This window comes from Mustelus asterias, chromosome 12 (genome assembly GCF_964213995.1).
Source record: "Mustelus asterias chromosome 12, sMusAst1.hap1.1, whole genome shotgun sequence".
Lineage (NCBI taxonomy): Eukaryota > Metazoa > Chordata > Chondrichthyes > Carcharhiniformes > Triakidae > Mustelus > Mustelus asterias.
This window is the reverse complement of record NC_135812.1, coordinates 28450302-28477385: the sequence shown is the minus strand read 5'-3', so window position 1 is coordinate 28477385 and position 27084 is coordinate 28450302. Positions and strand designations below refer to the sequence as shown.

At 43.4% G+C, this 27084-nt stretch overlaps 1 protein-coding gene across 2 annotated transcripts in view; it reads right to left on the bottom strand.

Moving 5' to 3' along the window:
- Nucleotides 1-1400: 1400 nt before the first annotated feature.
- LOC144501337 (carbonic anhydrase 4-like) overlaps nucleotides 1401-27084 on the bottom strand; it is an 83681-nt gene continuing 57997 nt past the window's right edge. Inside the window, exons 1-8 of one of the 2 annotated variants that reach the window (XM_078224966.1) lie at nucleotides 25765-25890; nucleotides 13380-13415; nucleotides 10680-10853; nucleotides 9575-9720; nucleotides 8280-8372; nucleotides 7669-7735; nucleotides 3315-3478; nucleotides 1401-1989 (exon numbers count right to left, since the gene is read on the bottom strand). In XM_078224966.1, the coding sequence (XP_078081092.1) occupies nucleotides 1810-1989; nucleotides 3315-3478; nucleotides 7669-7735; nucleotides 8280-8372; nucleotides 9575-9720; nucleotides 10680-10853; nucleotides 13380-13415; nucleotides 25765-25822 (918 nt within the window). In that variant the 5' untranslated portion in view covers nucleotides 25823-25890 and the 3' untranslated portion in view covers nucleotides 1401-1809. Of the gene's footprint in view, nucleotides 1990-3314; nucleotides 3479-7668; nucleotides 7736-8279; nucleotides 8373-9574; nucleotides 9721-10679; nucleotides 10854-13379; nucleotides 13416-25764; nucleotides 25891-27084 lie in introns of those variants that run through there. The other variant, XM_078224967.1, reaches the window with a different exon arrangement.

Sequence of the window (27084 nt, the reverse complement as noted above, 5' to 3'; positions counted from 1 at the left end):
GCTCCATAAATGATGTTTCAAAGTATCTGTTAGAGGAATCTAGTCAGAGGTGGCACTGACTAAAATTGTGCTGCGGGTACATTTAAGAATTGACAGATGATTAGTTATTAAACATTAATTTCAAGCGCATTATCAAGTGAAAAGCTGCAAGCAATCTTAATGTGTTTTTTTTTAAATCAGATTTATCTGGAAAATACAAGTTTGTTTTGTACAAATGTATAAAATTAAATTATTTGCCTGATCCTTCGCCATGTCTGTTAGTGTCAGTATAATAAATATAAAATGCATAAAGCCTAATAAAACTTTGAGTGGAGTGAATAATTCTATTTTAAAGGGAAATCTCAGGAAAACGGACTTTTATTTGGACTCATTCCTGGAGTGTCAAACTAAAGCTACCAATATTTTAAATGCCAAATGAAGTTGAGACTGAATTGGGGCGCAGCCCACTCCGTCCTGGTGGCAGAGCTGATATATTGGTGTTGTCGACAGACCCTACTGGAAACCAGGGGTGGTGGCATTAAAAATTGGCTGGGTGATTTACCTGCCAGTGCCCCACCTGGATCCTGTCATCTTCAATTTAAACCAGGTCTTGGAAGTAAAGCTTTATCCCAGCAGAGTCCTCCTTTAAATATTCAGATTGTGGTAATGACAGGTGCACGGATGGGAAAGGTTTAGAAGGATATGGGCCAAATGCAGGAAAATGGGACTAGTATGGTTTAGGAAACCTGGTCGGCATGGACGAGTTGGGCCGAAAGGCCTGTTTCTGTGCTGTATACCTCTATCAGTCTATCGCATCAGGAGGCTTTAACTGCAATTGTAACTCTACCCAGATCATATCAACATTTGGAAAAAAAAGTCCTCATCATCCCTCTGGTCCATTTACCAGTCATTTTAAATCTGCACCTTCTGAACGCAGCCCAACACATCAGCAAAAATAGTTTCTCTTCATTTACACTTGTCAAAACCACACATCATTTCAAACACCTTTGTTAAATCTCCTCTTAACATTCTCTGCTCAAAGGAGGTCTAATCCAGCTTCTGCATAATGGAGTTTCTAATCCCTGGGACATTCGAGCAAATCTCCTCTGCAATGCCTAACTTATCAAAATAATTTCCTCAGGACGATGATTAAAAATCACCAGAGCCTCTTAGTGCCAACAACCTAATTAAAATCTACTGACACTAAAATCCGTGCCCCCCCCCCCTCCCTCCCCTCCCATTATCTTTGTTTACCGCTTTGAAATGGCGCCAGTTGGATAGACCCACCGGACAAAGCTTCTTGAGATAAGAGACAGCTAAATAGCTGCTTGTTGTTTCAGGACCAAGCATGGTCACTGTGTTTTTGGCAGGGTGCCGAAGCAAGGTCAAGTGCTTTATTTTCCTCTCATTTGTAATATTTTAATTTATTGCGATTATTACAGCCCTCTTCCGCATTATACTGCATGTGTTAAAAATGGATTTCTGTTATGAAGGGCAATCCCTTGATTGAAACAAAACATGTTCCAATGAGATTTCCTCATTAAACACTCTCCAATGTATCACTGCACATACACTGTAAAAATAACAAACTAGTGCATGATTACCACCTATCTGATAACTGTGCCAGTGGATTAAAGTGCTGACAAGACTGATTTTATTTTGTTCCCTTTTCACTTCAAGACTTCCCGAATGAGAAGCAATGTTTCGGTTACTGTTTATCAGTACAGGTCGAGCAAGATATTTATATCGCTGGAGTTTCCCTTTTAAATCCATTGTTCAGAAGAAGAAAATTCACTTTCCTTGTGATAATGTTGTGATCGACAGGTTTCCTCAGTTGAATAATATAGATGTCCAGACTGCGATTAGCACCGATAACCCTGCAGCATTGAAAAGCCTGACAGCTGAATCTGACACATAGACTGTGCGACCATTTAGTTTCTGGACAGGTCGGAAATTTAAAGTCATGGGTTTTGAATTGCTGAAGGAAAGAGTTTCAGAAAATGCGTTGAGCTGAAACAAAATAAAATACACGTTAAATTTTCAGATGGCAATAATTTTACCTGTTATACCAATTCTGTAGAGTGTTTTCTCCATCAATTTAAAGAATGCGACAGTTTATTGTTGTATGTCTTAATCACACATCCACAAGATATAAAATCATAGAATCCCCACTGTGCAGAAGGAGGCCATTCGGCCCATTGAGCCTGCACTGACAACAATTCCACCCAGGCCCTATCCACATAATACCACGTAGTACCACGTACCACGTAGTACCACGTAGTAGGGGGGCTTCTTCACGCAGAGAGTGGTGGGAGTGTGAAATGAGATGCCGGATAAAGTGGTAAATGCTGGGTCACTTTTAACATTTAAGAAAAACTTGGACGGGTTCATGGATGAGAGGGGTGTGGAGGGATATGGTCCAAGTGCAGGTCAGTGGGACTAGGCAAAAAGTGGTTCGGCACAGACAAGAAGGGCCTAAAGGCCTGTTTCTGAGCTGTAATTTTCTATGGTTCTATGGTTCTTCCCCTGACACTAAGGGCCAATTTAGCATGGCCAATCCACCTAACCTTGGAGTGTGGGAGGAAACCAGGGCACCCGGAGGAAACCCTTGCAGACACGGGGGTTTCCTCCGGGTGCTCCGCTTTCCTCCCACAGTCCAAAGATGTGCGGGTTAGGTTGATTGGCCATGTTACAGTGCACCTTAGTGTCCCAGAATGCATAGGTTAGAGGGATTGGTGGGGTAAATATGTAGGGCTACGGGGATAAGGACTGGGTGGGATTGTTGTCAGTGCAGACTCGATGGGCCGAATGGCCTCCTTCTGCACTGTAGGGAGTCTATGATTCTCAATGGCAGGAGCTGAGAGCTCCTGAACTGAAAGCATCAGGTAGCTTCTCCATGACAACCCAAAAGCACACACACCTGAGGCCCGCCATGACAGGTAGCTTTGCTTCCTGACTTGAAATGCAGCGCGCTGACAAATAAAACATAGCCAATTTCAAAAAGCTGGGTACTTGTGGCTCTCAGAAAGTTTACAACATCACTCTGTAAAATCCATTTGCCTGACTAAATAGGCATCGAAAATCAACTGGCAACTCAGGCAGTGCAGCGTTCCCTCAGTGCTCCCTGTCTGAAATGACAGCCTAAATCCTGTGCTCGGTTCCCTGGAGTCTTCCCTCGCTGCTGAGGAACAGTCTCAAACTGATCCCAGTCCCACAGCGCAAAAATTGCCCCCTTTCTTTCCTTTAAGCAGGTCGAAGAGAATGAGAGAAAAAAATAAGCAGTGAAAATCTCTCTGGCTGATAGTCTACCCATGAGCTCAGGACTCAAACTGTACCTGATTCTTGCTGATAGGAATGGGTTCTGCAAACACTGTCCATATTACTGCCTCATTACAGTCGGGCGTAGTCAATGAGCCTTGATAGCGGTAGTATTTATCAAGCTTTTCTTGGTCTGGAATCATCCTCTCCAGTGGAAAACGTTCCAGCTCTGTGATGTTACCTGAACAAAAGTGAGCAAAGAATAAACAGCTTGAATGTTAACTGTAGAAGAGAAATGATAATAAGAAAAGCAGACCACAAATGGCAATGCGTGAACAACATTAGCGCATGAACGCAAAATAGGTCATGTTAAATCCATTATTTTACAAAGCTATTCAGCAGCTTACATTAATGGGCTAATGACTTCATTAAAATGGTGGGGGGTGGGGGAATACAGACAAATTTACTCTGAACATGTTAAAGATTGTCTCCACATGGAATAATTTCAATGCCATGGATTTGAGTTGCTATATAAAATAAATGCCATGAGGACCATTTGAACCTCAAATAAATGGATGGATTTTGTAAGCCCAAGAAAGTGATTTTCTGCTCCACAGCAAGGTACTTGACCAATTTACCCACCATGCTCTGCAGTCAAGTTAAATTCAGACCTGGTGTGTTTGCAGAACAAGGTGGTCAGCATATACCATTGTTTGCAAAATAAGAAGTTCAGCATTAGCGGTTGTTTGCTGAACAACAAGTTCAGAAAGAGCAAACTGCGAAAACATCCAACAGACCTGAGGAGGCTGAATAAATGGCCAAGAGTTGAAAACAACAGCTTACTCGACAGACCCAGTGAGCTAGGAGCTTTACAGGCAGATTCCAAGAACTGCTCTACAACAGTGGATGTGTCAATCATACACTGAAGCCTTCCCCTCACCCTATCTGTTAACTGTAGACAGCCCAAAGAACCTGATTAACTTTGTTGCAGCTGAAGGTAAGAGTGATCTAGTCAGCCACTAAGACCACAATCAACATGGACTTGCAGGTGATGGTAGGTGTACTGCCTACATAACTGCCAAATGACAGTCTTCGTATCTGCTTCATAAGAGTCTGCGAGGTTTTGACAGTAAAACCTTTGGTTGAAATACATTGGCTCTTGGCAGTATAACATGTTGTTGAAGTACATCCAAATTAATGATTGTGGTTTGACTTCTGTCTGACTGGTCTAGTTATGTTCTTCATATGTCCAAACTAAGTAACCATTACAAGTTACAGTTTAGATCAGATGGGATCTGAAAATTAAATAGAACTCAAAGCTGACTCCAATTTGCCCCCTTCTGGTTTTAATGGAGGCGTTCTGCACACACAACTGACTTGAATCCAAAATGACTGCAGAGCATGATGGGTAAATTGGTCAAGTGCCTTGCTATGGAGTAGAAAATGTCTCCCGGGCTTACAAAACCCATCTATTTATTCGCGGTACAAAGGGTCCACATGGTGTTTACTTTATATAGCAACTCAAAACCATGACATCGAAATTATTCCATATGGAGACAACCCAGGAGGCGGGTTGTCCATTTAAACATTATAATGAGGTGTCATGTCAAATATTTAACCTCGTCGTCCGGGGATTAAATTGGTTTTATCTGATTTTCCTAAATTCTGACAATCCCAGGTTCGGGTGGGGGGTGTAGGAAGGTAGTTGGACTGTTCCATGGAAGAGCCAAGAGCTTTTACAGCACTGCTTGTGGGCTAGGAGCAGCATTACTTAGGATCGTCTTCCCCACACCCTACAAACTCCCAGGATTCAAAATCCCCAACAGTTGGAAAACTAAAGACAGCCTCACAATCAGACTACTGCCAGGGCCGGAACTCAGCACCCCTCTGCAATTGGGGTTTGGACCCCTCCCTCCTGAGCATTCCCCACATGATTGGAAGCCAAGTCTGTCAATCGAGCTGGCTTCCAGTTAGGAAACCTGCTTGAAACTAAGAAAAGGACACACATTAAAACACCATCACGTGATTCTGGGTTTCCCAGCCAAAACTCCTCTCGCTTCTCACAAGACTTGCCAACCACTGCAGCCTGTAACTACACAGCAAGTGACAGAAAGAGAGAGTCATTATATGTACTGCAGAAAGTACTGTTACCAGAGCAGGGTTATAGAATTTCAGGTATCAGACAGGGAATGTGTTTCTGAAAGGAATATGCCTTCTCAGCAATTTGGCTCTCCTGATAATACCAGTTCAACTCAAACAATACAATTTGAGTTCGGCAGAGAGAACTTTAGCTCTCGGAATCACTTTCTGCATCAGATTATCAACAGATCAAACAAGGGCAAAGGGAGAAGGAGAGGAATACAAAATGATGCATTTTAATTGAACAATTATTTTCTCGGCATTGTTCTCCCGATCTCCTGAAAGTGCTGACTGTTGCATTTTATTGAATTAGCTGACTGTCAGATTGTCTCAGAGGCAAAGGCGTTCACACCTAAACGAGTTGACAACAATTTTTCCATGAAAGGCTCTTTGAAATTGAATAGTCTTGAAAGATGAGAGGCATCAAGGAGTCGTTAAAGAAGACAAAACAAGAAGAGATGGTAAATGGTGCGCGGATAAATGAGAAGAGGCTCAAATTTGACAAACGCAAGTTGGAAAAATGCCGAAAGCAAAGCAGAAAATGCTGCAAACACTCAGCAGACCCGAAGCAGACAGAATGTTTCAGTTCAATGTCTTTTCATTGGAAAACAGCTGACAAATGTGAAACGTTGGGCGGAATTTAATCCTGGGGGACAGGATCAGCGAGGATCGAGGCCCAGAAGATCAGTGAGGGCATATGTATGTATCTGTATGTGTGCGTGTGTGCATGCGCGTGTGAAGTCACAGGTGAGGGGTTCAGAGGCAAAGGTTCAGAGGAGAGCAATGGCCCCCCAATAACCCACCAGATCCCTTGATCAGACACTAAGAGCTCCCACCCCTGGAGAGAGCCCACAAGATAACAGAGCAGAGTTTGCTTTCTGGCTCTCTATGGCTATTGACCATAGGAATTAGGAGAAGAAGTAGACAAATTCAGCCCTTCGAGCCTGCTCCGCCATCAATCAGATCATGGCTGATCTTTCCCTGGTCTCAAGTCCACCTCCCCAGATGTTCCCCTTTTTTTGTTAGAAATATATCTCTCTCTTGAAACCATTCAATGATTTAGACTCCACCGCACTATGGGGCAACGAGTTCCACAAATTCACCACACTCTGCAAGCACTAATTCCTTCTCATCTCAGTTTTAAATCAACCGCCTCGCAAACTATTCCTGTGACCTCTTGTCCGAGATTGCCCCAGAGGAAACATTTGGTCCACATTTACTTTATCAATCCTTTTAAAAATTTTATACACCTCGATCAAATCCCCTTTCATCCTTCTAAACTCCAGCGAGTATAAGCCCAAACTGTTTAATCACTCTTCATACGTCAACCCTTTCATCCCCAGAATCAATCTGGTGAACAGACTCTCCCCACCCCTCATTCCTCGCTTCCCACCCCCCTCTCCACAGCTGTTGGCAGCAGCAAGATGAGACCCTTAAGAAAGCATCAGCTGGCCACTTAAAACATCAATTGAGGGTGGGATGGGTGGCTATGAGCCTTCCTGGCTTGGACTTAATTAGGCTGGAGGCAGGAAGGTGACAGGACCCCAGACTGCACCATCCTAAATCTTCCACTGCTCCTCCAATTGAAGACCCATTCTTTTTCTCCCTCCACATTTTCTGCTGCCTAGTCTGTCATTGAATCATTAAAACTGCCAGACAGAGCAAGGTTATTCATCCCTCTATGCCGGCCGGCACCCCCAAGTTTCCCCATCAGAACTGAGGAAGCCAGGGTTGGACCAAAAATGCAAGCAGGAAATTTCCAATCGGAATTGAGAGAGACAGAGGGATAAATTTGCCAGCTGGTTGGAGACTGGCTGGGAGGTGGGAAGGCTGACAAAATGCCACAGGAAGGCATCAGGTGTTGTACCAAACATCTTCCCACCACCATGGCATTCTGCAGGAAATGTGGCAGATGGTCCACCTGGGGTCCAGTTGGCCTACTTAAGTGGCGAACTGAGCACACTTCCTGCCTCTGCTGGCATTTTATCAGCAATGCGGGGGCCTGCCAGCGTGACTGGGGACCACCAGGTAAACCTTGGCGGCCTACCAATGGGAAGGATTGGTGGAGGGAGGTGTTGGCAGCCTTTCCAGGCACTCTTTGGCCCACCAGAAGCAATTACTATCCCTGCAGCAACAGTGCTACTTGTCCTCACTAGCCTCATAAACCACCCCCATAATAACTGGGGGATTGGAGAGAATCAGAGGAAATAACAAGAGAAACCTGGAGGGAGTGGGAAGGACAATCAAATGGGGAAATAGATGGAATTTCTTTGCTCTCTAATGTGTACATACCGTTGTCTGGAATATGCTTCAGGGCATTGATCAGGTTGGTGATTTTTGAATTCTTTTCAGATGATTCCTGGAATGAGATAAAGAGATAAATATAAGCCATATTGTTGGAGGGGAAGTTTGGGGAAGGGTGGAGGGGGTATTGCGGTGAGGTGTACAGGGGAAGCACTCCTACAATGCCTGGCCCACAAATCAGGACTCCGAAGACAGATACCTTCACCTAGCAAATCCAACTACTGTCACCTCGCAAATCTGACTGTTCCTGATAAATCCAACACAGCCAGCCTCATTAAAATGATTAAATTGCCAATTCACCTCCTGGGTGCTGCCAGTCCCTTGTACCTGCTCCATTAAGCCTAGAAGTGGGCAGGTTGCTGGTGAATTCCCAATGCACTCGGAATTTGGTCTGAGATAATGCACCATCCTGCCATGTGCTCAATGATAGATGCAATACTAAATAGACTGCAATTCTAGTTTCCTTCAAACTAGTTTTGAACATTAAATGTCATTCCACAGTACTGCCGTTATGACAGAGGACAACATCTCACATAATTCACAATTTGCTGAGGTGACCCCTGCCAGTGGTAGTATAAACAATGAGGAACATTACTCACCTCAAATAGGAATCCCAGCACAGCCAAGCCATCAGGATGTGATACAGCATCTGAGAAGGAACTGTACTTTTCATTCTGGTGGACTATGTGCAACTGCAAGAGACACGATTCATGATGGTTACAAATTGTGCAGAAGGCTGCATAGTAATTTACAGGCGGCACGGTGGCGCAGTGGTTAGCACTGCTGCCTCACAGCTCCGGGTTCAATTCCAGCCTCAGGTAACTGTCTGTGTGGAGTTTGCACATTCTCCCCATGTCTGCGTGGGTTTCCTCCGGGTGCTCCGGTTTCCTTCCGCACTCCAAAGATGTGCGGGTTAGGTTGATTGACTATGCTAAATTGTCCCTTAGTGTCAAAGGACCAGGAGGGTAAATACGTGGGGTTGTGGGGATAGAGTGGAGGGGCAGGATTGCTGTTGGCTCTGGCTCGATGGGCCGAATAGCCTCCTTCTGCACTGTAGGGATTCTATGATTCTAATTATAATTTTAATAAGCTTACAGCAAGATGGGAGCAAAATCATTACTTATTAATTTATGGTACATAATATGAAGGGGCCATTGCTGGTGTAACCTAATGTTAAGATTTGGGAATATTTTGGGCTGCAAAAATGATCCAGGATGGATTACTAAGCAGTCAATGTAGAGGGCGAATCTCCTCATTATTGGAGATGCAGCCACTCCATCTATCTGAGTGAAATTAGTTAGATTCTGTACCCCAAATTATCAATCCTCTCACATGAACTCATTTGGCTTGCTTCACATAAACTTCAGTTGAAGCATAGAATCAGAACATAACGAAATAAGGTGCTGTCTCAAACCCAGCTTTGAAGATGCAATTTCAATAACATTCCAGCTTAAAAATCTGATTAGGAAGCAGATACTCGGGGTAACAACAGAGTAACATCGGGGTGGAATGTTCCCATCCTGGCTGCCACGGGAATCATAGCAGGCGGGACAAAGAATTCAGCAGACCATGCAAAGGTCCATTGACCTCAGGTGGGAATTTCCAGTCTTGGGGTGAGTGCAGCTGGAAAATCCCGTGTACACTACAGCCGCTTACCGGAAATATTCCAGCCAGTAAAAGTTAGCAAAGATGAGAATAAATGATTCCCACACCAGCAGCAAGTCATTTTACCCTAAGCATCATCACCAACTTTCAAGGGAAGACAGAAAAAAATTAAGTAGGCAGATAAACTATTTCTAAAAATATAATATGTATATTCTAGCTTTTCTAAACTGGATTATGATCTGATTTTATTGTCTAGAAAGTAGTTAAATTGAAGGAGTGCACCTCTTACCTCCATGGGGTACTGTTCCCCATCTATTGTATGCTCTGAACCAGGATCAGAAGCTGTTCCCCAATGATAATGGAACTGGATTGCCTTGTATGTCCCTGGAAGGTCTCCCCCTTTGATGTTAATGTCTCCACTCAATGCCACCTGAACTATAAACAAGAAACAACAGGAATAAATTAAATGCAAAGTCAACAAAGATTACGGCCGGATTTCTCCAATCTCGCCCGCGGCTGGGATTCTCCAGTCCCGCTGCAGTGAATGGAGATTTGACTGAGCGCCGGATTTTCCATTCTCACTGGCAGCGGTGGCGCGACATTGGAGAAGGCTGGCCGACAACTGACAAGCCTCAACCTTTGTTTAAAATGTCTATGTTCTGATGTTTCCCTCTATGATAGGGTTGCCAACTTTGCTTGGATGTATTCCTGAAGATTGCAGAAAATGGCCTCCCTTCTGTAACCGTCCCAGCCTGTCTAAGAACATTTCCTCCAATTTCCAAAATTTTTATCACTAATAAATTAAAGTCTTTGAGGAAAATGGGGAAGAGAAAGCACACAACTTGTTGTTATGCCCCAATGGATGTTGCTTTCAATAATATCCAGGAGAATACCCTTTAATTCCTGGATATGAGGGGCTATGGGGATAGGGCCTGGGTGGGATGCAATGTCAGAAGGCCAATGCAGACTTGATGGACTGAATGGCCTTTTTCTGCACTGTAAGGATTCTTTGATTCCCTGGAAAACTGCCAAAGTGACACCATTAGTTAAAAAAGGGGAGACAAAAAACAAGTATCTTTAGGCCAGTTAGCTTAACATCTGTCATGTGAAAATGTTAGAGTCCATTATAAAGGATGTAATAGCAGAGCATTTAGAAATTTAATTATTATTAATAATAAATTTAATTATAATAATAATTTAATCAAGCAGATTATCATATCAGATCTGTCATGATCTTATTGAATGGTGGAGAAGACTCGATGGGCCAAATAGTCTAAATCTGCTCCCACATCTTTTGGTCTATTCTGAGCACTGCCAGCTTAAGAATGGCTTTGCCAACTACTTTTATTCCATCGGATTGCTCCATTGCAACCTTCTGACTTTCTAGAACTTACCCGAATGACCATTGTTTCTGATAATCCAGTTTTTGTTTGTATCAGCATCATCGTAGCCCTCAAACTTAATGGGGCTCAAACTCTTATCAAGTTTAGCTTTCTTGGTTACAATGTTGATGGGTGACTGCTTTTTCATCCCACACTTTGCATGTGTCACCTTCCAGGTGCTGGGTCCTTGAAAAGAAGATGGACGTCCATTAGCCGTGCACGAAACATATATCTATACAACAGCATTCAATGGTGAGAGGTAGCACTATGTAAAAAAGTATAGCTTCATGTTGTGGTCTACAATTTAACCACCTAATCTAGTCTGACACCACAGCACAGTGTCGAGGAGCTGCTACATAATGAAAGATGTTGTATTTTGATAAGATATTAAATTAAGGACCTGTCTGTTCAAGTGGTTGTAAGGAATGCCAGAATAATATTAGAAGGTGAGCATGGAACTCAGATTAGCACTTATCCCTCAAGCAAAGCAGTTTATTTGGTCATTTATCTCACTGTCATTTGTAAGACTTTGATATGCACAAATTGCCTGCGGCATTCTCCTGGAAAACAACAGCGAATGCATTTCAAAAAAAGCAATTAAATTGCTGTAAACGTGCTTTGGGGTACTTATTTATTATTTATTCATAATCCCAAAAAATCACACTGAGCTTAATAAAACAAAAATCAATTGCAGAGTTTGCAAGAACTGGTGGTTTACAACTCTTAAGAAGGAGACAGTTAAATATTTGAGGAGATTTATTAAGGAATTCAAGAAAAGAACAGAAAAATGGGATTCAAGTAGGTAGCTGGAGCTAACAATGGGACAGCGAATGGGACAGAAGTGGTGGGGCAAAATGGTCTCCTTATTTATATTTGAATCGAATAAAAACAAAATACTGCGGATGCTGGAAATCTGAAGTAAAAACAGAAAGTGCTGGAAAAACTCAGCAGTTCTGACAGCTTCTGTGGAGAGAGAAACGGAGTTAACACTAAGTCTGTATGGCTCTCCTTTAGATCAGAATCAAATAATTGGTTATCTCATTAGTTACAGCATTGGAGGATTTAATTCCTAACTGATATAAATTATTTTAACTTTAGCAAAATGGACAAAATTTGCAAAAGCATATTATAAACAATGATAGCTGTATCTCAGGAACTTTAACATGACGGCATGCTAGATGTGGAGTTTTAGTTTTTATTCATCACTGCCAGTCGTATTTAAACAGGGTGGCATGGTGGCCCAGTGGTTGGCACAGCTGCCTCACAGCGCTAGGGACGCGGGTTCAATTCTGGCCTCGGGTGACTGTCTGCGTGCAGTTTGCACATTCTCCCCATGTCTGTGTGGGTTTCCTCCAGGTGCTCGGGTTTCCACCACACTCCAAAGATGTGCTGGTTAGGTTGATTGGTCATGCTAAATTGACCCTTAGTGTCAAGGGGATGAGCAGGGTAAATACATATGGTTATGGGGAGAGGGCCTAGGTGGGATTATTGTTGGTGTAGTCTTGATGGGCCAAATTGACTCATTCTACACCGCAGGGATTCTATGATTATCCCTGCCATGTAATTAGCCTGGAAATGATTGTGATGTACAACTCATTAACATACTGGCATCAAATACTTCTTTCTACTAGCCGAATGGAGGTGTTTGCATTTTGATTTTAATTTGGCTACTGCCTTGATTTAACTGACAGAAAGAAGAACTTTACACTAGCACAAATAGTTGGCAGTCATTCCCAGACTGTTATCAAAACAGGAAAAATATTAAGAAGGAAAAAAGACAACAACAACTGAAAATTGAGCCAAACTGAAGAGGCAGTGAGAGTTTGAACTGATTTCTCTTTTTGTACAATGATGTGCATTTAGCACACTGATGGTGGCTTACATTGTCTATTCAGGGGTGCTGTTGCTTTCCCTATTACTTGACAAAATGCTTCAAAATTAAGAAGGTATCTTTATATTTTCTCCTCAGTCTCTTTTCTGTCATCCATGCACATCGTTCAATGTGTCACCTATTCCTATGTCCCTCAGTTCCAGTTTGCACTTTGACTATGTTCCTGTGAAGCTTTTCAGAATGTTTTGCCTATATTAAAGGTGCTATACAAATGCAAAATCATGTTGCTGTAGAAACAATAATAAGACAGCCTGGAGCTGAAACATAGTGCTGGATTAACTTGACTGCAGTATTGTTATTCAGAGTCTTGTGACAGGGCAAAACAAAATAGGCTGATGAAGGCAAAATACATACAAGCCAGAGCTATACAGAGTAAACTTGGAAGAGTCATAAAGTGATGTGAGCTCATCAACCAAAACATTGTTTTAAACAGAACAGGCAATCTATAAGCATATCAGAATCTATCTCAAAAGGCTCTTCAAATAGTTAAATCAAAATGAAATTTTGATACCCTAGATGATATGGGGGAGGAATTACTAAGTAAACAACAGCAACACTATTGAATGATTCTTGTAATGTAAACCAGCATCCTGTACAGTTCAGTTCAAACCCTGACGGTCCCTCTTTGACTTTTCTTCAAGCTGTTATCAACATTTTCCTTACAATATCTTTCCTTTTATTATTAAGGTGATAACAGCAATCTGGAAATTGATGAGCAATGTGTTAGGTTTAAACATGTTTGTGATGGACAAGGCACTGTGCTGGGCAATACTGTACACCACCCCTGCATGCAGGCTATTAAAGTGACTTTATCTCCTTACCACAGGCAGCATCCTCGCTGTTGTAGCACCAGCCAGCTGGATAAAAGCAAAAAAGGAAACAAAATTAATTTATTTCTTAGATTTCCTCCAATACTTTTGAAAGATTAGATGGTTATTAATTTGGTTTTGCGCCCAAGACCCCCGGACACACAGTGCAGACCTCGCCAAATTTACAACAATCTTAATAGGCTAATTTCTGAAACCTTTCTATATAATTAAAACATAATGTGCTGGTATCATTATATTGAGTTTTAGTGGTGACCAGACTTTGTATGTGAAGAACTGTTCAAATTGGCTTATTCTGCCATACTTTTTAAGAACAGCAATATCATATTTGGTTAAATATATATTTTAATTAATCTAAGTCACAATGAGATAAATAAACCTCAGATTTTGTAAGTATTGTCCCAGTATAATAACACAAAAGTGAAATGCTGCACTTACACTTAAGTTTCTGCTAAGCAGTTGAATTGCGGAGTAATGCAAATATTTTGTGTCATATAAATTCCAAGCTAACACGTAATGTGAAACTCCCTGTTAATTCCAATAATTGTACAATGAAGAAGAATAATTCTGAAGCTAGCCGCTACCTTAAAACAGGTTTATTTCCAAGATACAGACTCTCCCAGTTCCTCCCCCCAGCATTCCTGTCATTCCCACTTTTGCCCTTTTGATTAAACCAAGTAAAATGCCAAACTCTTGCTGCCATTCACGCCGGCAGGATCCCCCCCCCCCGCACCCCCCCCCCCCCCCCCACCCCCGCCACGGGTTTCCCAGTGGCGAGGGATGCATTAAACAAGAAACCCCATTGGCAACAGCAGGATCATAAGATCCCCCTGCCAGCGTGCCACCTTCCGCTACCGCGAAACACGCCACGGCGAGGAAGAAAAATCCCACCCATATAAGCAAATTAAAGGAGCAGCTTAAAGGAGTACTGCAACAGAGGGAAGGCAAAATCTCAATAGAAATGTACAAAATTCAAATTAAAATGTTATTATCCCCATTTATAGGTGGACCAATACCCTGACTTGTTTCGGAACAAGTGGCGGGTATTGGTCAAAAACATTTGCAATGTAATTAATAAGACACTGACACTTTCCTCCAAGGTTTCACTTCTTTTCAGTCAAGAATCGGTTCAGGCCTTAGGTCTCTACAACACATTTGGCATTTTTTGTAAAGCAAAACCACTTCCTGCCAACATTGCAGTTGCAGTGTGAATATACGAATTCAATCTGAGCAAATGACCATGCCTTTATTTAGTGAGCCACTCACCAGACAGAGGATTTTCCCAAATAATCACCTCTGTTTGGTCACCGTTTGACTTTCTCTATTCCAAGCAGAACAGCCCTGGCTTTTCAAACCTCTCCTCATAACTGAAGTCCCTCATTCCTGGTAATATCCTTATGAATCTCCTCCGTGTCCTCTTGAGAGTTCAATTATAGAGGTATGGGTTTGGAAAGTAGGAAAGTAACGTTGAACATTTATAGAATCTTGGTTGAACCACATTTCAGAGAACTGTGTACAATTCTGGTTTCCACAGTCCAAAATGGATTTAGCAATTCATCTTTTAGTGTTTTCTAAATCATTTTTCTATTGTGGAAACCAAAATTGCACACAGTTCTCTGGTGTGGTCTAATCAAGGCTCTATAAAAATTTAAATTAACTTTCCAGCCTCTACACTTGAACTTTAGTGTTTTATATATACTGAAGATGGAAAGTCATTATTTTTATTATTAGTGTCTCAAGTAGGCTTACATTAACACTGCAGTGAAGTTACTGTATCTGGCATCGGGAGTTACTCGAATTGCTTATTGTATCTATGGGATTCCCCCTGGGCTTGTACCATTTCTGAAAGGATAAATGGTTGTCCTGTTCCCTGCCTCTGGAATTTTCTAATAAGAAATTTATAAAACCAACTCAGATACCTTCTCTGCCGCCCCCCCCCCACCCCCCACCCCCCCCCCACCCACCCCCCCCCCACCCCCCCCCACCCCCCCACCCCCCCCACCCCCCCACCCCCCACTCCCCCCCCACCCCCCACTCCCCCCCCACCCCCCACTCCCCCCCCCACCCCCCACTCCCACCCCCCACTCCCACCCCCCACTCCACCCCCCCCCCACTCCCACCCCCCACTCCCACCCCCCACCCCCCACTCCACCCCCCCCCCCACTCCCCCCCCCCCCACCCCCCACTCCCCAGATTTTTTTCTCTCCCTGTGAGGAAATGGGCAGGTTTTCCATGCAGACTGTGATGATAGTGTGCCATTAAGAAATGTATTCATACCATGTTTCTCGTAAGGAGTATGTGCAAAATTCAGCTCTGTTTTCACGGTGCTGATTTGTCCCCAACAGGCAGCTCAGCTGCCGAGAATGCAGGCTAATTATTGATCTTAACTAATGGGGTGCTTGTTCTAATCTGAGTAAATGCATTTTTGATTATTTTGGTTTTTCCCCTGGGGTTTCAGAGTAGACTTTAGGTTGACTGACAAGAGACAGGGGCTAATGGGGGGAGCTAAGCTTACAGGCAAAATAAAACATTCTCTGCCTGATTCTGAAAGAAGTAAGAGGTATCTCTCTCTCTCTCCGAAGCCTGCTGTTTTGGGGCTGTCAGAAGGTAGGTGTCTCTCTCTCTCCTGTGGTATTCAAAGGCAAACAAGAAAAAGCACATAAGCTTGTGTTGCTGCTAACTAATTTTGAAGAGGAGTTTAAGTCCACTACATCAATATTGCTTAACTTGAAACTAATAGGGATAAGTTAGCAGTTAAGAATTGTATCTTGTCATGTTTGAGTATTTCATAACATACTTTGGGGTTTCTGCTCAGGTAACTTAACAAGACTTAAAAGCCAAATGCAGACCCCAAACCTGAATTCACTGGAACACAGACCAGGAGAATGGGGCCTCTTAACTGGCCGCCTCCTTAAGCTCACCTCGCAATTAAGGACTGTGGGTAGTCACCCAGTGTCGCTGGCCCAGTCACAGGGTCAGTAGTTCTCGAACCTCAGCAGGCTATCTGGGAGAGCTGACCTCTGCAGAGGTGGGTAGGAGAGCGTGAAAGCATCTCAAAATGGAGATGCACTGAGGTGAGGTGAAAGTTATATTTTTTTTATTAGCGTGGACAAACTGATCGACCCCTTCAGTCAGCTCAGCTGCAATCAGTTCGTGGCCTCCCCGTGTAGCGAAAGGCTGTCCGGTGCCGCCAAAAAGCTGCCCACCTCTCTAAAGGCCTCGATATGGGGCCTTAAGTTTGTAGATTGACTGTGGATCTGTGTTTTTTTACTCATTCGTGGGACATGGGTGTCGCTGGCTGGCCAGCATTTATTGCCCATCCCTAGTTGCCCTTGAGAAGGTGGTGGTGAGCGGCCTTCTTGAATCGCTGCAGTCCATGTTCTGTGAGTTGACGCACAACACCGTTGGACAGATAATTCCAGAATTTTGACCCAGCGACTGCGAAGAAACGGCAATATAACTTCCAAGTCAGGACGGTGAGTGGCTTGGAGGGAACTAGCAGATGGTGGTGTTCCCATGTATCTGCTGCCCTTGTCCTTCTAGATGGAAATGGTCGTGGGTTTGGAAGGTGCTGCCTAAGGATCTTTGGTGAATTGCTGCAGTGCATCTTGTAGATAGTACACACTGCTGCGACTGAGCATCAGTGGTGGAGGGTAACTTTCCCAGCAGCAGAACGTACATTGGAAAACCATACTATTTTCCTGGTCCTCCAGGCTCTCACCTGAGCCCAGTGGGGGTGATCCACATGGACTCAGCTATGCTGCCAGCAGGCCACTGAAACAGGCTGCTTTCTCAAATTTCAGATAGTGCCTTTGTTAATTAACAGCAAGAAAAGACCACATCACAAGGACTTTATTGTTACTTTTATACAACATTTATAATCACTGATTAAGCTGCAACCAACATAATTGCCAAGTTGCATTATTGCAAGATTTACTAGAAATTGTTCAAAGTTTCCCAAATTGAAATGAGGAAATGGTAAATAACAGGATCTGAAAGACTTAATTCAATCTGAGCCAACTGACCCTGCTCTGATTGGCCAGCTCCCTTCTAAATATGTTACGATCAGGTAATTGTGGGTGTGTCACACATTACACCATCTGGAACAAGATTCTGTGAAACATTCTAGATCAGAAGTTCACAATTACTATTTTAATCTTGTAACGTGTGCTCTCCGTTAGCTTATTTGCTCCATAGTTCTACCAACCCCTTCAATGTTACCGGTCCTTGCTGCCAGTTTTTGCGCTGTCCATATGGTTATTAAATAAATGCCAGTTTGAGTTACATTGTGGCAAAGGGAGGCTTTTTCTGTTGTCTACAATGAAGATTTGAACTGCATTTCTTGATAAACAGAAAAGAAACATATAGAATGATGAAGAAGAGAGAACGGGTGAGCTTTTATTACATAGTAATAAACAGCATCAAGGATAAAAGAACCACAACTGGAAATGTAAAAGCAAGAGTGAGAATGATGATATTAAAAATTATCGGTTGGCTGAGTTTGGCTGTGCTTCCCTTTTAAACTGGGTCAAGTTTGTTTTCAGTACTTGGAATCGAAACATGCTGGTGGCACAGTGGTTAGCACTGCTGCCTCACAGCACCAGGGTCACAGGTTCAATTCTCGGGTCAGTGTCTGTGTGGAGTTTGCACATTCTCCCTGTGTCTGTGTGGGTTTCCTCTTGGTGCTCCAGTTTCCTCCCACAGTCCAAAGATGTGTAGGTTAGGTTGATTGGCCAGGCTAAATTGACCCTTAGTGTTAGGGGGATTAGCAGGGTAAATGTGTAGGGTTATGGGAATAGGGCCTGGGTGGGATTGTGTTCAGTACAGACTTGATGGGCTGAATGGCCTCCTTCTGTACTGTAGGGATTCTATGATTTATAATTTAAAAGTCCACTTGCATGAAAATTAGTAAGTGACTGAACAATGCAAATTAGAAAGGGAATCTCAGTCTCCCAGTCTGAGACTGCATTCCTCTGAGGTTTCGACAACAGTTCCCTTTCAGTTGTTGTGGGGTAATTGAATTCCACAGTGCACTTTAAGAAATCCTCCCCTATCCCCACCACGGGGGAGAAAAAATTCTGTTTTCCTTTTGAAAGGTACAATCAAATCAGGTGAGATATTCCACATTCACAACCCAATCGATAACATTCCAAGGAAAAGAATACTCATTTGAGGTTACTCAGCACAGGACACACACAGATACAACTTCACACAGATGCATTCATGCACATTTTGTCTGGCAATGGTTATGCTGACAGCTGCAACAAAGAATTGAAAACCATTCGACATCAACGTACTCAAGTATCTTAAAAGAATTTCTCCTTTGTTCGAAAACACAGATCAGATTTACAGATGAACAATACTGTGTAGATATGAACTAGCTATATCTTAGGCCTGGCACAGATTGTGAAAGATAGTCTGTCAAACAGCATCAATTATTTAGGTTTTCACATGTTCTCGGTTGTGGTTAATTTCCACGTTGTCTCCGGACCAAACGAAGCTTTTGTAAATTATGTTGCCTAATTGTTGCAATATTGCTCCATCTCGTGCTTGACTATTTGGGATTGAACAAAGTAAAGACAGACAAAACAGAATTGGCACAGGATTGGCATGTAACATCTGAATTACAAGCAAAACTGTTTAACTACTTCTTGTAACTAATCCATTTAGCATATGGTTTCCATTCTCAGTTTATCACTGCTTATCTTTCATCCTTTTCTGCATGTCTTGTTGAGATGTGTGAGAAAGATAGTCCTTCAGTAGCTCATCCAAGTGATTATTCTTCCTCGCTGAGCTTAGAGAGCCAGAAACATTCCGGAGATTGAGAATGTATTCCCTATTTGTTTCTGGTATGAGCTATGTCCTTTCTTTCCCCCTCTCCAAGTCTTAAAATTGGCTCTAATGCCTTTCTCATCTCTTTATTATATGGTTTTAATTCCATTGATGGTTCTATTGGCCTTTCAACCAGGGAAGCTATCAAAAGCCAGCCTAATTCTGTGTGTACCCACATCTGCATACAACAATACCTTTAATTTACATGATGAAATGTCCCAAGGCACTTCACAAGAGCATTGCAAAACAAAAGATGACTTGGTCAAAAGTAGGTTTTAAGCAATACCTTGAAGGAGGAAAGCAAATTGATGAGGTGAGGAGGTTTAGGGAGCGAGCTTTGGGCCTAGGTAGCCAAAGGCATGGTCACCAAAGGAGGAATGATTAAAATTGGAGAAGTTTAAGATAACAGAACTGAAAGAGCACAGATATCTCACAGGGTTGTGGGGCCGGGGGGAGGATGACACAGATATGGAGGGGTGAGGTCACAAAGAAGAACAAGAATGAGAAATTTAAAATCAAGACTTTACTTGACTGGGAGCCAGTTTAGGACAGTGAAAACAGGAGGAAGGAAACGGGGAGAAGAGTTTTGGATGACCTTCAGTTTAGGTACGATAGGATGTGGGAAGCAGCCAGGATCATGCTGGAAGAATTTAAACACAGACAGAAATGAAGGTTTCAGCAGCTGATGGGGCAAGGGTGAAGTCAGGTTTTTTTTACATGTTCTTTTTTCAGCTGAGGTCACTGCAATAGCAATAAGGATCTGGAACCCGAGATGAATTGCCTTTTCTCTCACTCATTTTATTATCACAAGCTGCCAGGTGCATCCAGAGACTTCTGTGCTGATTTTCACTTCATCTCAGCAACATGTTAACCGTTTTTGATATATTGGTTTAATTTATTATTGTCACAGATATGGGGATACAGTGTAAAGAATTGTTTCTTGCACGCTATACAGACAAAGCATACCATTCATAGAGTACATAGAGGAGATGGAAAGGAGAGAGTGCAGAATGTAATGTTACAGACATAGCTAGAATGTAGAGAAAGATAAGCTTAATGCGAGGTAGGTCCATTCAAAGTCTGATGGCAGCAGGGAAGAAGCTGTTCTTGAGTCGGTGGGTACCTGATCTCAGACTTTTGTATCCTTTTATCTGACAGAAAAAGATGGAAGAGAGAATGTCCGGGGTGTGTGGGGTCCTTGATTATGCTGGCTGCTTTTCTGAGGCAGCGGGAAATGTAGACTGAGTCAATGGAATTTGTGTAACACAGAAAATCTGAAGGTGGTTCCCCCCCTTTCCCTTAGCCAGGCTTCTAACTACTATGCTGTCCAGTAGCTCCCATTATACCATTACTCATCCATTTTATTTCTTATGTTTTGGAATGCATATCGATGCTTCTTAAATGTCTCTGCTGTCGTCCTGCTCTCTGTTCTTCAGGGTTTATTCCTGATTACTGGTCAACAGATTATTCAAAACAACTGCCCTTGCAGGTCAGCAGCTCCCTTTGAATAGCTATGAACAAAAAACATCTAGGCACTTGTGCTGACAAGTCAAGTCTCCAAGTGTTCATTGTTTGTCACATTTAATGGGCCACGGGAAATTATATCGTCATGACAGTAATGCAGAGTGCCTGGCTATCATTTCTCCCAATGCCTTTGCATTCGGAAAGTATTTCCCAGCGTGCCATGTAGAATGTCATATTCTACCAAGCTAGCAGCGAAGTCTTGTTAACACTAAAAGCAGCCTAAGTAATTAGGATGGAAGCATTTCAATTGTTGTATTACCCTGCTAGAAGCTATTGCCTCAGGTAATGCTATCTTTGCCTTGCACCAGTTTAAATTTGCTGTCAACTGAAGCACTTGTTGATAGATTGTTCTATAAATGGGATATTGATGTCTGGCCTTCCACAGAGCAGACACCCAACACCTACACTGTTACAGGGAATTGACCTTGAAGAACTGACCTTTTGTATACGTACCCTAAGGTTCTCGTTGCCTGCTTTAACTTAAAGCTTATTTTGCAGAATCTGCCCATTCTGTGCCAAGACACTGCTCAACATTCCCAACGCAGCTCATTTCTTGTACTACAGAGCTGCTATTGTGGCTTATACTGTTTATTCTGCTTAGGCTGCAGGAAATGTTTGACAATCCTAAAATAACTGCATTCAGAGAAGCTCAAAAGTCATATTCATTCTGACTTGAGGTGTCAGCTTTGGCTCAGGGACGTCACTCTTGGCTCAGAGTCAGAGGGTTGTGGGTTTAGGTCCCATTCCAGGGACCTGAACACATCATCTATGCTGACACTTCAGTGTTGTAGCTGAAAGAGGATACAGACTTCAGAGGAAGTGTTAAAAACTGAGGCCACATCTGTCCTGCCAAGATTGATGTAGGAGATTCTAAGATGCTATTTTACCTAGAATTTGAAGAGTAGGGGAAACTTGCCCTAGTATCCCGGTCAGTACTTATCTCTCCACCAACATTATCAAAATGGATGATCAGATCATTATCTCATTGTTGTTTGCAAGCCCTTATTGTGCATCAATTGGCTGCAATATTTCCTTATGTTACAACTGTGATTACACTTCAAAGTACTTAATTAGTTGTAAAGTGCTTTAGAATCTCTTGAAAGCCACTATGAAAAGCACTATTTCCTTTTTAACCACAATTCATGTCTGAAATGTCTCAGAGCCAAAGGAAATATATAATCTCATTTATATTATTGTGGTGCTCTGTTATAAATAGGATAATAAATGAGAAGTGAAACTCAAACAAACGGGTGTCAGAACCTACAAGAACTTAAGGAGGTAGTGTAGGAACTTAAGGGACAGGACTGAAAATTTCTTTTGCACTGGCCAAATTCTAGTGTTCATTAATAACTGCAAAGTGACCTGCAATATGATTTCAACAAGGGAAAGAGGAGAGGCACTTCCCCATTCAAATGGAAGGACCGTCCTTGCAAGTACTCAAAAATTATTTCCAAGAATGAAGAAGTCAGGTCAGCCTGTAAGACAATATAAGACTGGAAAGCAATTTACAAACACGACCTGAAAATGATCCCCAGGAATACATAACCAATAAGAAATTCTTCCACAAAAATTGACAGCAAAAATTAGGCACAGTTAAGCACAACATCATTCCTGCAGAATTTATAGCACGAGAAGGCTGTTTGGTCCATCATGTCTTACTATTGTATATCTAGCATAGAAGATTCATCTCACTCTTCTCACCACCTCCACCCCCCCCCCCCCCCACCCCCAACTTGTCAAGATGCAGTCTATGCCTCTCTCCCCCATTTACTTATCTGACTTCCCCATAAATACTTCCATGCTATTTGCCTGAACCACTCTGTGATATCAAGCTCCACATTCTCACTGCTATCTGAATAAAAATGTTTCTGCCGAATTGACTGTTACATTGTGGGTGGCACAGAGGCACAGTGCTTAGCACTGCTGCCTCACAGCACCAAGGACCTGGGTTCGATTCCTGTGCGGAGTCTACACAGCTGGGGTGTCACCCTAGTAAAATCGTCCTTGAACTTTCTCCACTCAGTGCTTCTAACATATAAATATATGTATTAACATGAAGACCAGTCTGGGTACAGGACTCTACTTCCATTTGTCCAGCAAGTTATTACATGTCAAAACACTTCACACAATGAATTACTTATGACGCCCAGTGGTTATTGTTACATCAAGAGACCTCGAGGTATTTAATATCCGGCGCTTAGTTCATTTAGCGCCTGATGCTCAAAGCCTTGTCAAACTGGCTGGCAACGTTATATTTTGCCACGGAAAGGAGGAAGAATGAGGCAGAGCCATTCTGGGTCGCTGCTACACACCTCTCTGGGGATTGCCTCAGCAACAAGGGACTGGGAGAAGTGACTCACTTTCCCGGACATCATTTGCAGGAAGGGACTGGGAGAAACGGGCGTGTGCAAACGATATGCTGGCTCTGATGCTGGAAACGTGTTAACGTGGTGTCAGATATGGTGTAATAGGCGTTGAAGATGTGTAGTGTTGAGAAGGTTTGCTCCCTATTTTCGCCCTCTTCTGCACCAACTCGGACTCATAAATTAGCTCGGGGGGAGGGGGGGTTGCCGTTTTTTTCTAATGGAGTGACGCTGTGTGAGTGTGAACTGTGGGTAGCTAATCACCCATGAAGATAGTCATAATGGAGACAGATACTATCACACCCCCTCCCCTGGGGTGCGCAATCCCATATAAGGCCTGAAGCTATTTCCATTTAGCATGGGGCACTCGCCGGAGATGTAAGGAGAAGGAACCGGAGGAATGAGTGTGTGTGTGGAGGAGGTGGGGCAGTGTAGGAAGGTACTTTACATCGTCCGGGGCAGCACGGTAGCACAGTGGTTAGCAGTGCTGCTTCACAGCGCCAGGGACCTGGGTTCGATTCCCGGCTTGGGTCACTGTCTGTGTGGAGTTTGCACATTCTCCTCGTGTCTGCGTGGGTTTCCTCTGGGTGCTCTGGTTTCCTCCCACAGTCCAAAGATGTGCGGGTTAGGTTGATTGGCCATGCTAAATTGCCCCTTAGTGTCCTGGGATGCATAGGTTAGAGGGATTAGCGGGTAAATATGTAGGGATATGGGAGTAGGGCCTGGGTGGGATTGTGGTCGGTGCAGACTTGATGGGCCGAATGGCCTCTTTCTGTACTGTAGGGTTTCTATGATCCTGCTGCGCAAGTTACCAGCGAGAACCGTGCCCACCCAACATGAGCTGTGTCATCCACATGTATGTGCTGCAGAGTCCGACAGTACCATGGGAACAGAGATTGGGTCACCCCGTGTGGTGTGCCAATGTCAACAGCTACCGGGCATCCAATCTGCCAGTGCCACATGGTGACAGGAGTAAACAGGAATGAGATCCCTGGGGCAGTTTTCCTGGAATAACCATCCATGTGGAGCCAGAACATCCTGTACACTGGCCATTCCCACAGTGTGTGTACTGTCAGAGGGGCTATCAAACAGTGGACAGTTTCTTGTGCACAGTGGAGCTCTCAGTCTCAATTGTTCTAACAAAAATAAATCTCCGTTTCAAAAACAACCTTCTGCTTTAACAAGAACAGAAGCTAAATATCCTGTGGCCATTTCCAGTTAGGTCTAAATTCTGAATAACAGTTGATCCTTTGATAATAAAGGTAAAAGATTGTTGGCGCGACATTATTTTTATCTGCGTATCATGTTGCGGTTTATGTAACATTGTCACTGCATCTACTCATGTTGTTAGCGAGTTTCAGACTTCACTGAGATGAGACAACCGGGTGACAATTAAATGCGAATCTCCACATTGTCTTAGCCAGTGTTATTTTGCTGGCCGCCTTTGTTACATTTTTTTTACAAAAAACTTAGTGAACAGATTCGAGAGATCTCAGTGAACACGGAGTGAACTCACTGACAATCAGCAGTTGCAGGTACAGTAAGTAGCAGCAGGGATATTAAATGAGCACACAATTCAAATTGGGCAGCTCACAGGATGGGGGACGGGGAGACGGTGTCAAAACCAAGCAATCACCAGCTCCCGGCCTCAGATTACAGTCAGGAAGACTGTTCAATTCTGGCCTATTCTGAGTTATCTGGACACTTAGATTAGGCCACTCACTCCCAGTTGTTCATTAATCTCCCTGGAATAAAGAGGCGTTCAAACGGACAGGTAGATGGGGCAGAGCAGGAAATGTGCTGCTATTTCAGTCCCCTTTACTGGTAGCTACATAGAACAGTACAGCACAGAACAGGCCCTTCGGCCCACGATGTTGTGCCGAGCTTTATCTGAAACCAAGATCAAGCTATCCCACTCCCTATCATCCTGGTGTGCTTCATGTGCCTATCCAATAACCACTTAAATGTTCCTAAAGTGTCTGACTCCACTATCACTGCAGGCAGTCCATTCCACACCCCAACCACTCTCTGCGTAAAGAACCTACCTCTGATATCCTTCCTATATCTCCCACCACGAACCCTATAGTTATGCCCCCTTATAATATCTCCATCCACCCTAGGCAGGTTTTGCCGCTTTATATTTTTTAATCCTTAATTTATGGGATGTGAGCGTAGCTGGCCACACCAACATTTATTGCTCTACCCTAGTTGTCCTTGAGAAGGTGGTGAGCCTTCTTGAACCGTTGCAGCCCCTGGGGTGTAGGTACACCCACGGTGCTGTTAGGGAGGGAGTTCCAAGATTTTGACCCAGTCACAGTGAAGGAATGGGTAATATATTTCCCAAGTCAGGATGGTGAGTGAGTTGGAGGGGGACTTCCAGGTGGTGGTGTTCCCATGTATGTGCCGCGCTTGTCCTTTGTAGATGATAGATGTCCTGGGATTGGAAGGTGCTGTCTAAGGAACTTTGCTGAGTTCCTGCAGTGCAATATTAGTCTCACCCCCTCTGCTTAGCAGTCGCTTCTGCGCGACAGATCAGTAGCAGAAATCATTCGGAACAGTTCAAGGCTGCTTTATCCCGCTTTTTTACAATGAAACAAGACCGCAAAGGAAACTGGAGCAAATTGAATCAATTTAAACATCACCTTTAACTGGAGACTTACCAGCTTCCGAAGTCAGGACGAGCAAAGAGCTGAGGAGTAAGAAGGTAAATGGGTGCATTCTCTTGGCCCTGTTCTCTCCCTCTCCGTTCCTCTGGGGTGTAAATTGACGGGAGCAGAGATGTTGCATCGACTGAGCGGTGGCTCCAGTGCGGGGCTTTTTATTTCTGCCCGGGGACACTCAGACCTGCGGCAGGAAGACCAGGCTCCACCCCCTGGCACCACCTCTCAGCACATCCCTTCCCAATGGAGCCGGCTACAGGGCGCAATGCGGGAGGAGCTGGGATCCTGGATGCTCTTAGTTCCGGGACAGCGGCTCGAGGGGCTGGAATGAGAGCAATTTCACATTGGGATATGTTTCCTCACTCTGTCCCCAGCAGCGATTTGGAAAAGGATGCTTGCAGAGATCAGCAGCAGCTGCCAATTGCAGGTTCAATGTCAGAGATGCAGCCCCCTGCCTGGTTGCATCCTATCAATGCTGCTTTTCCCGCCCCGCTGTTCACGCTTGCTTTTAAAATGGACAAAATGAATAAATTAACGACATAAAGTTGAAATGATAGCTAAACCATAAGCTGCCGAGATGCGTAGCAAGGATAATCTCGGGGTTTGTGTTGCTATCATTGCACCGGGAGCAGGACAGTCATTTATTACCAAGTGGGAAATGAGGGGGAGACGGGTCTGGGGTTGGGGAAGAATGGGACATTTATACAAATAGCTTCAAGTTCTGTTCTTTGCTGCTTGTTAAAAATCTAAAGGAACATCTCTGCGTGGGAGCATTTAGATTCTCACTTCGCATTCAGAATTGTCGCCTATTTATTAATATTCCCGAGATCTCTGTATTGAACCCTGGCTGATCCAAACCTGTTACTCAGCACACGCATGCATTCCAATTAGAACAGCTGATAATGGAACTTACAACTTAGAAACAGTTCACGTCACTGCTATCTATCTATGTCTATCTATCTGTCTGTCTGTCTATCTCTATCTATCTATCTATCTCTATCTCTATCTATCTATGTCTCTATCTCTATCTCTCTCCTATCTATCAATCTATCGCTATCTCTACCTATCTCTATCTGTCCATCTATGTCTGTCTATCTATCTCTCTCTAACTATCGCACTATCTCTATCTCTAGCTATCTCTATCTATCTCTCTCTCTCTCTATCTATCTATCTATCTATCTATCTATCGGCGAGAAATTATTCATATTTCACTGAACAGTCACAATCTGGCGGCCCCGCTGAATTGAAACTGTGGAATATTAGCAGTTGTGAGAGGACCGCTTTGTCACACCTGTTCCTGGGAGCAGAACAGTTAAATAT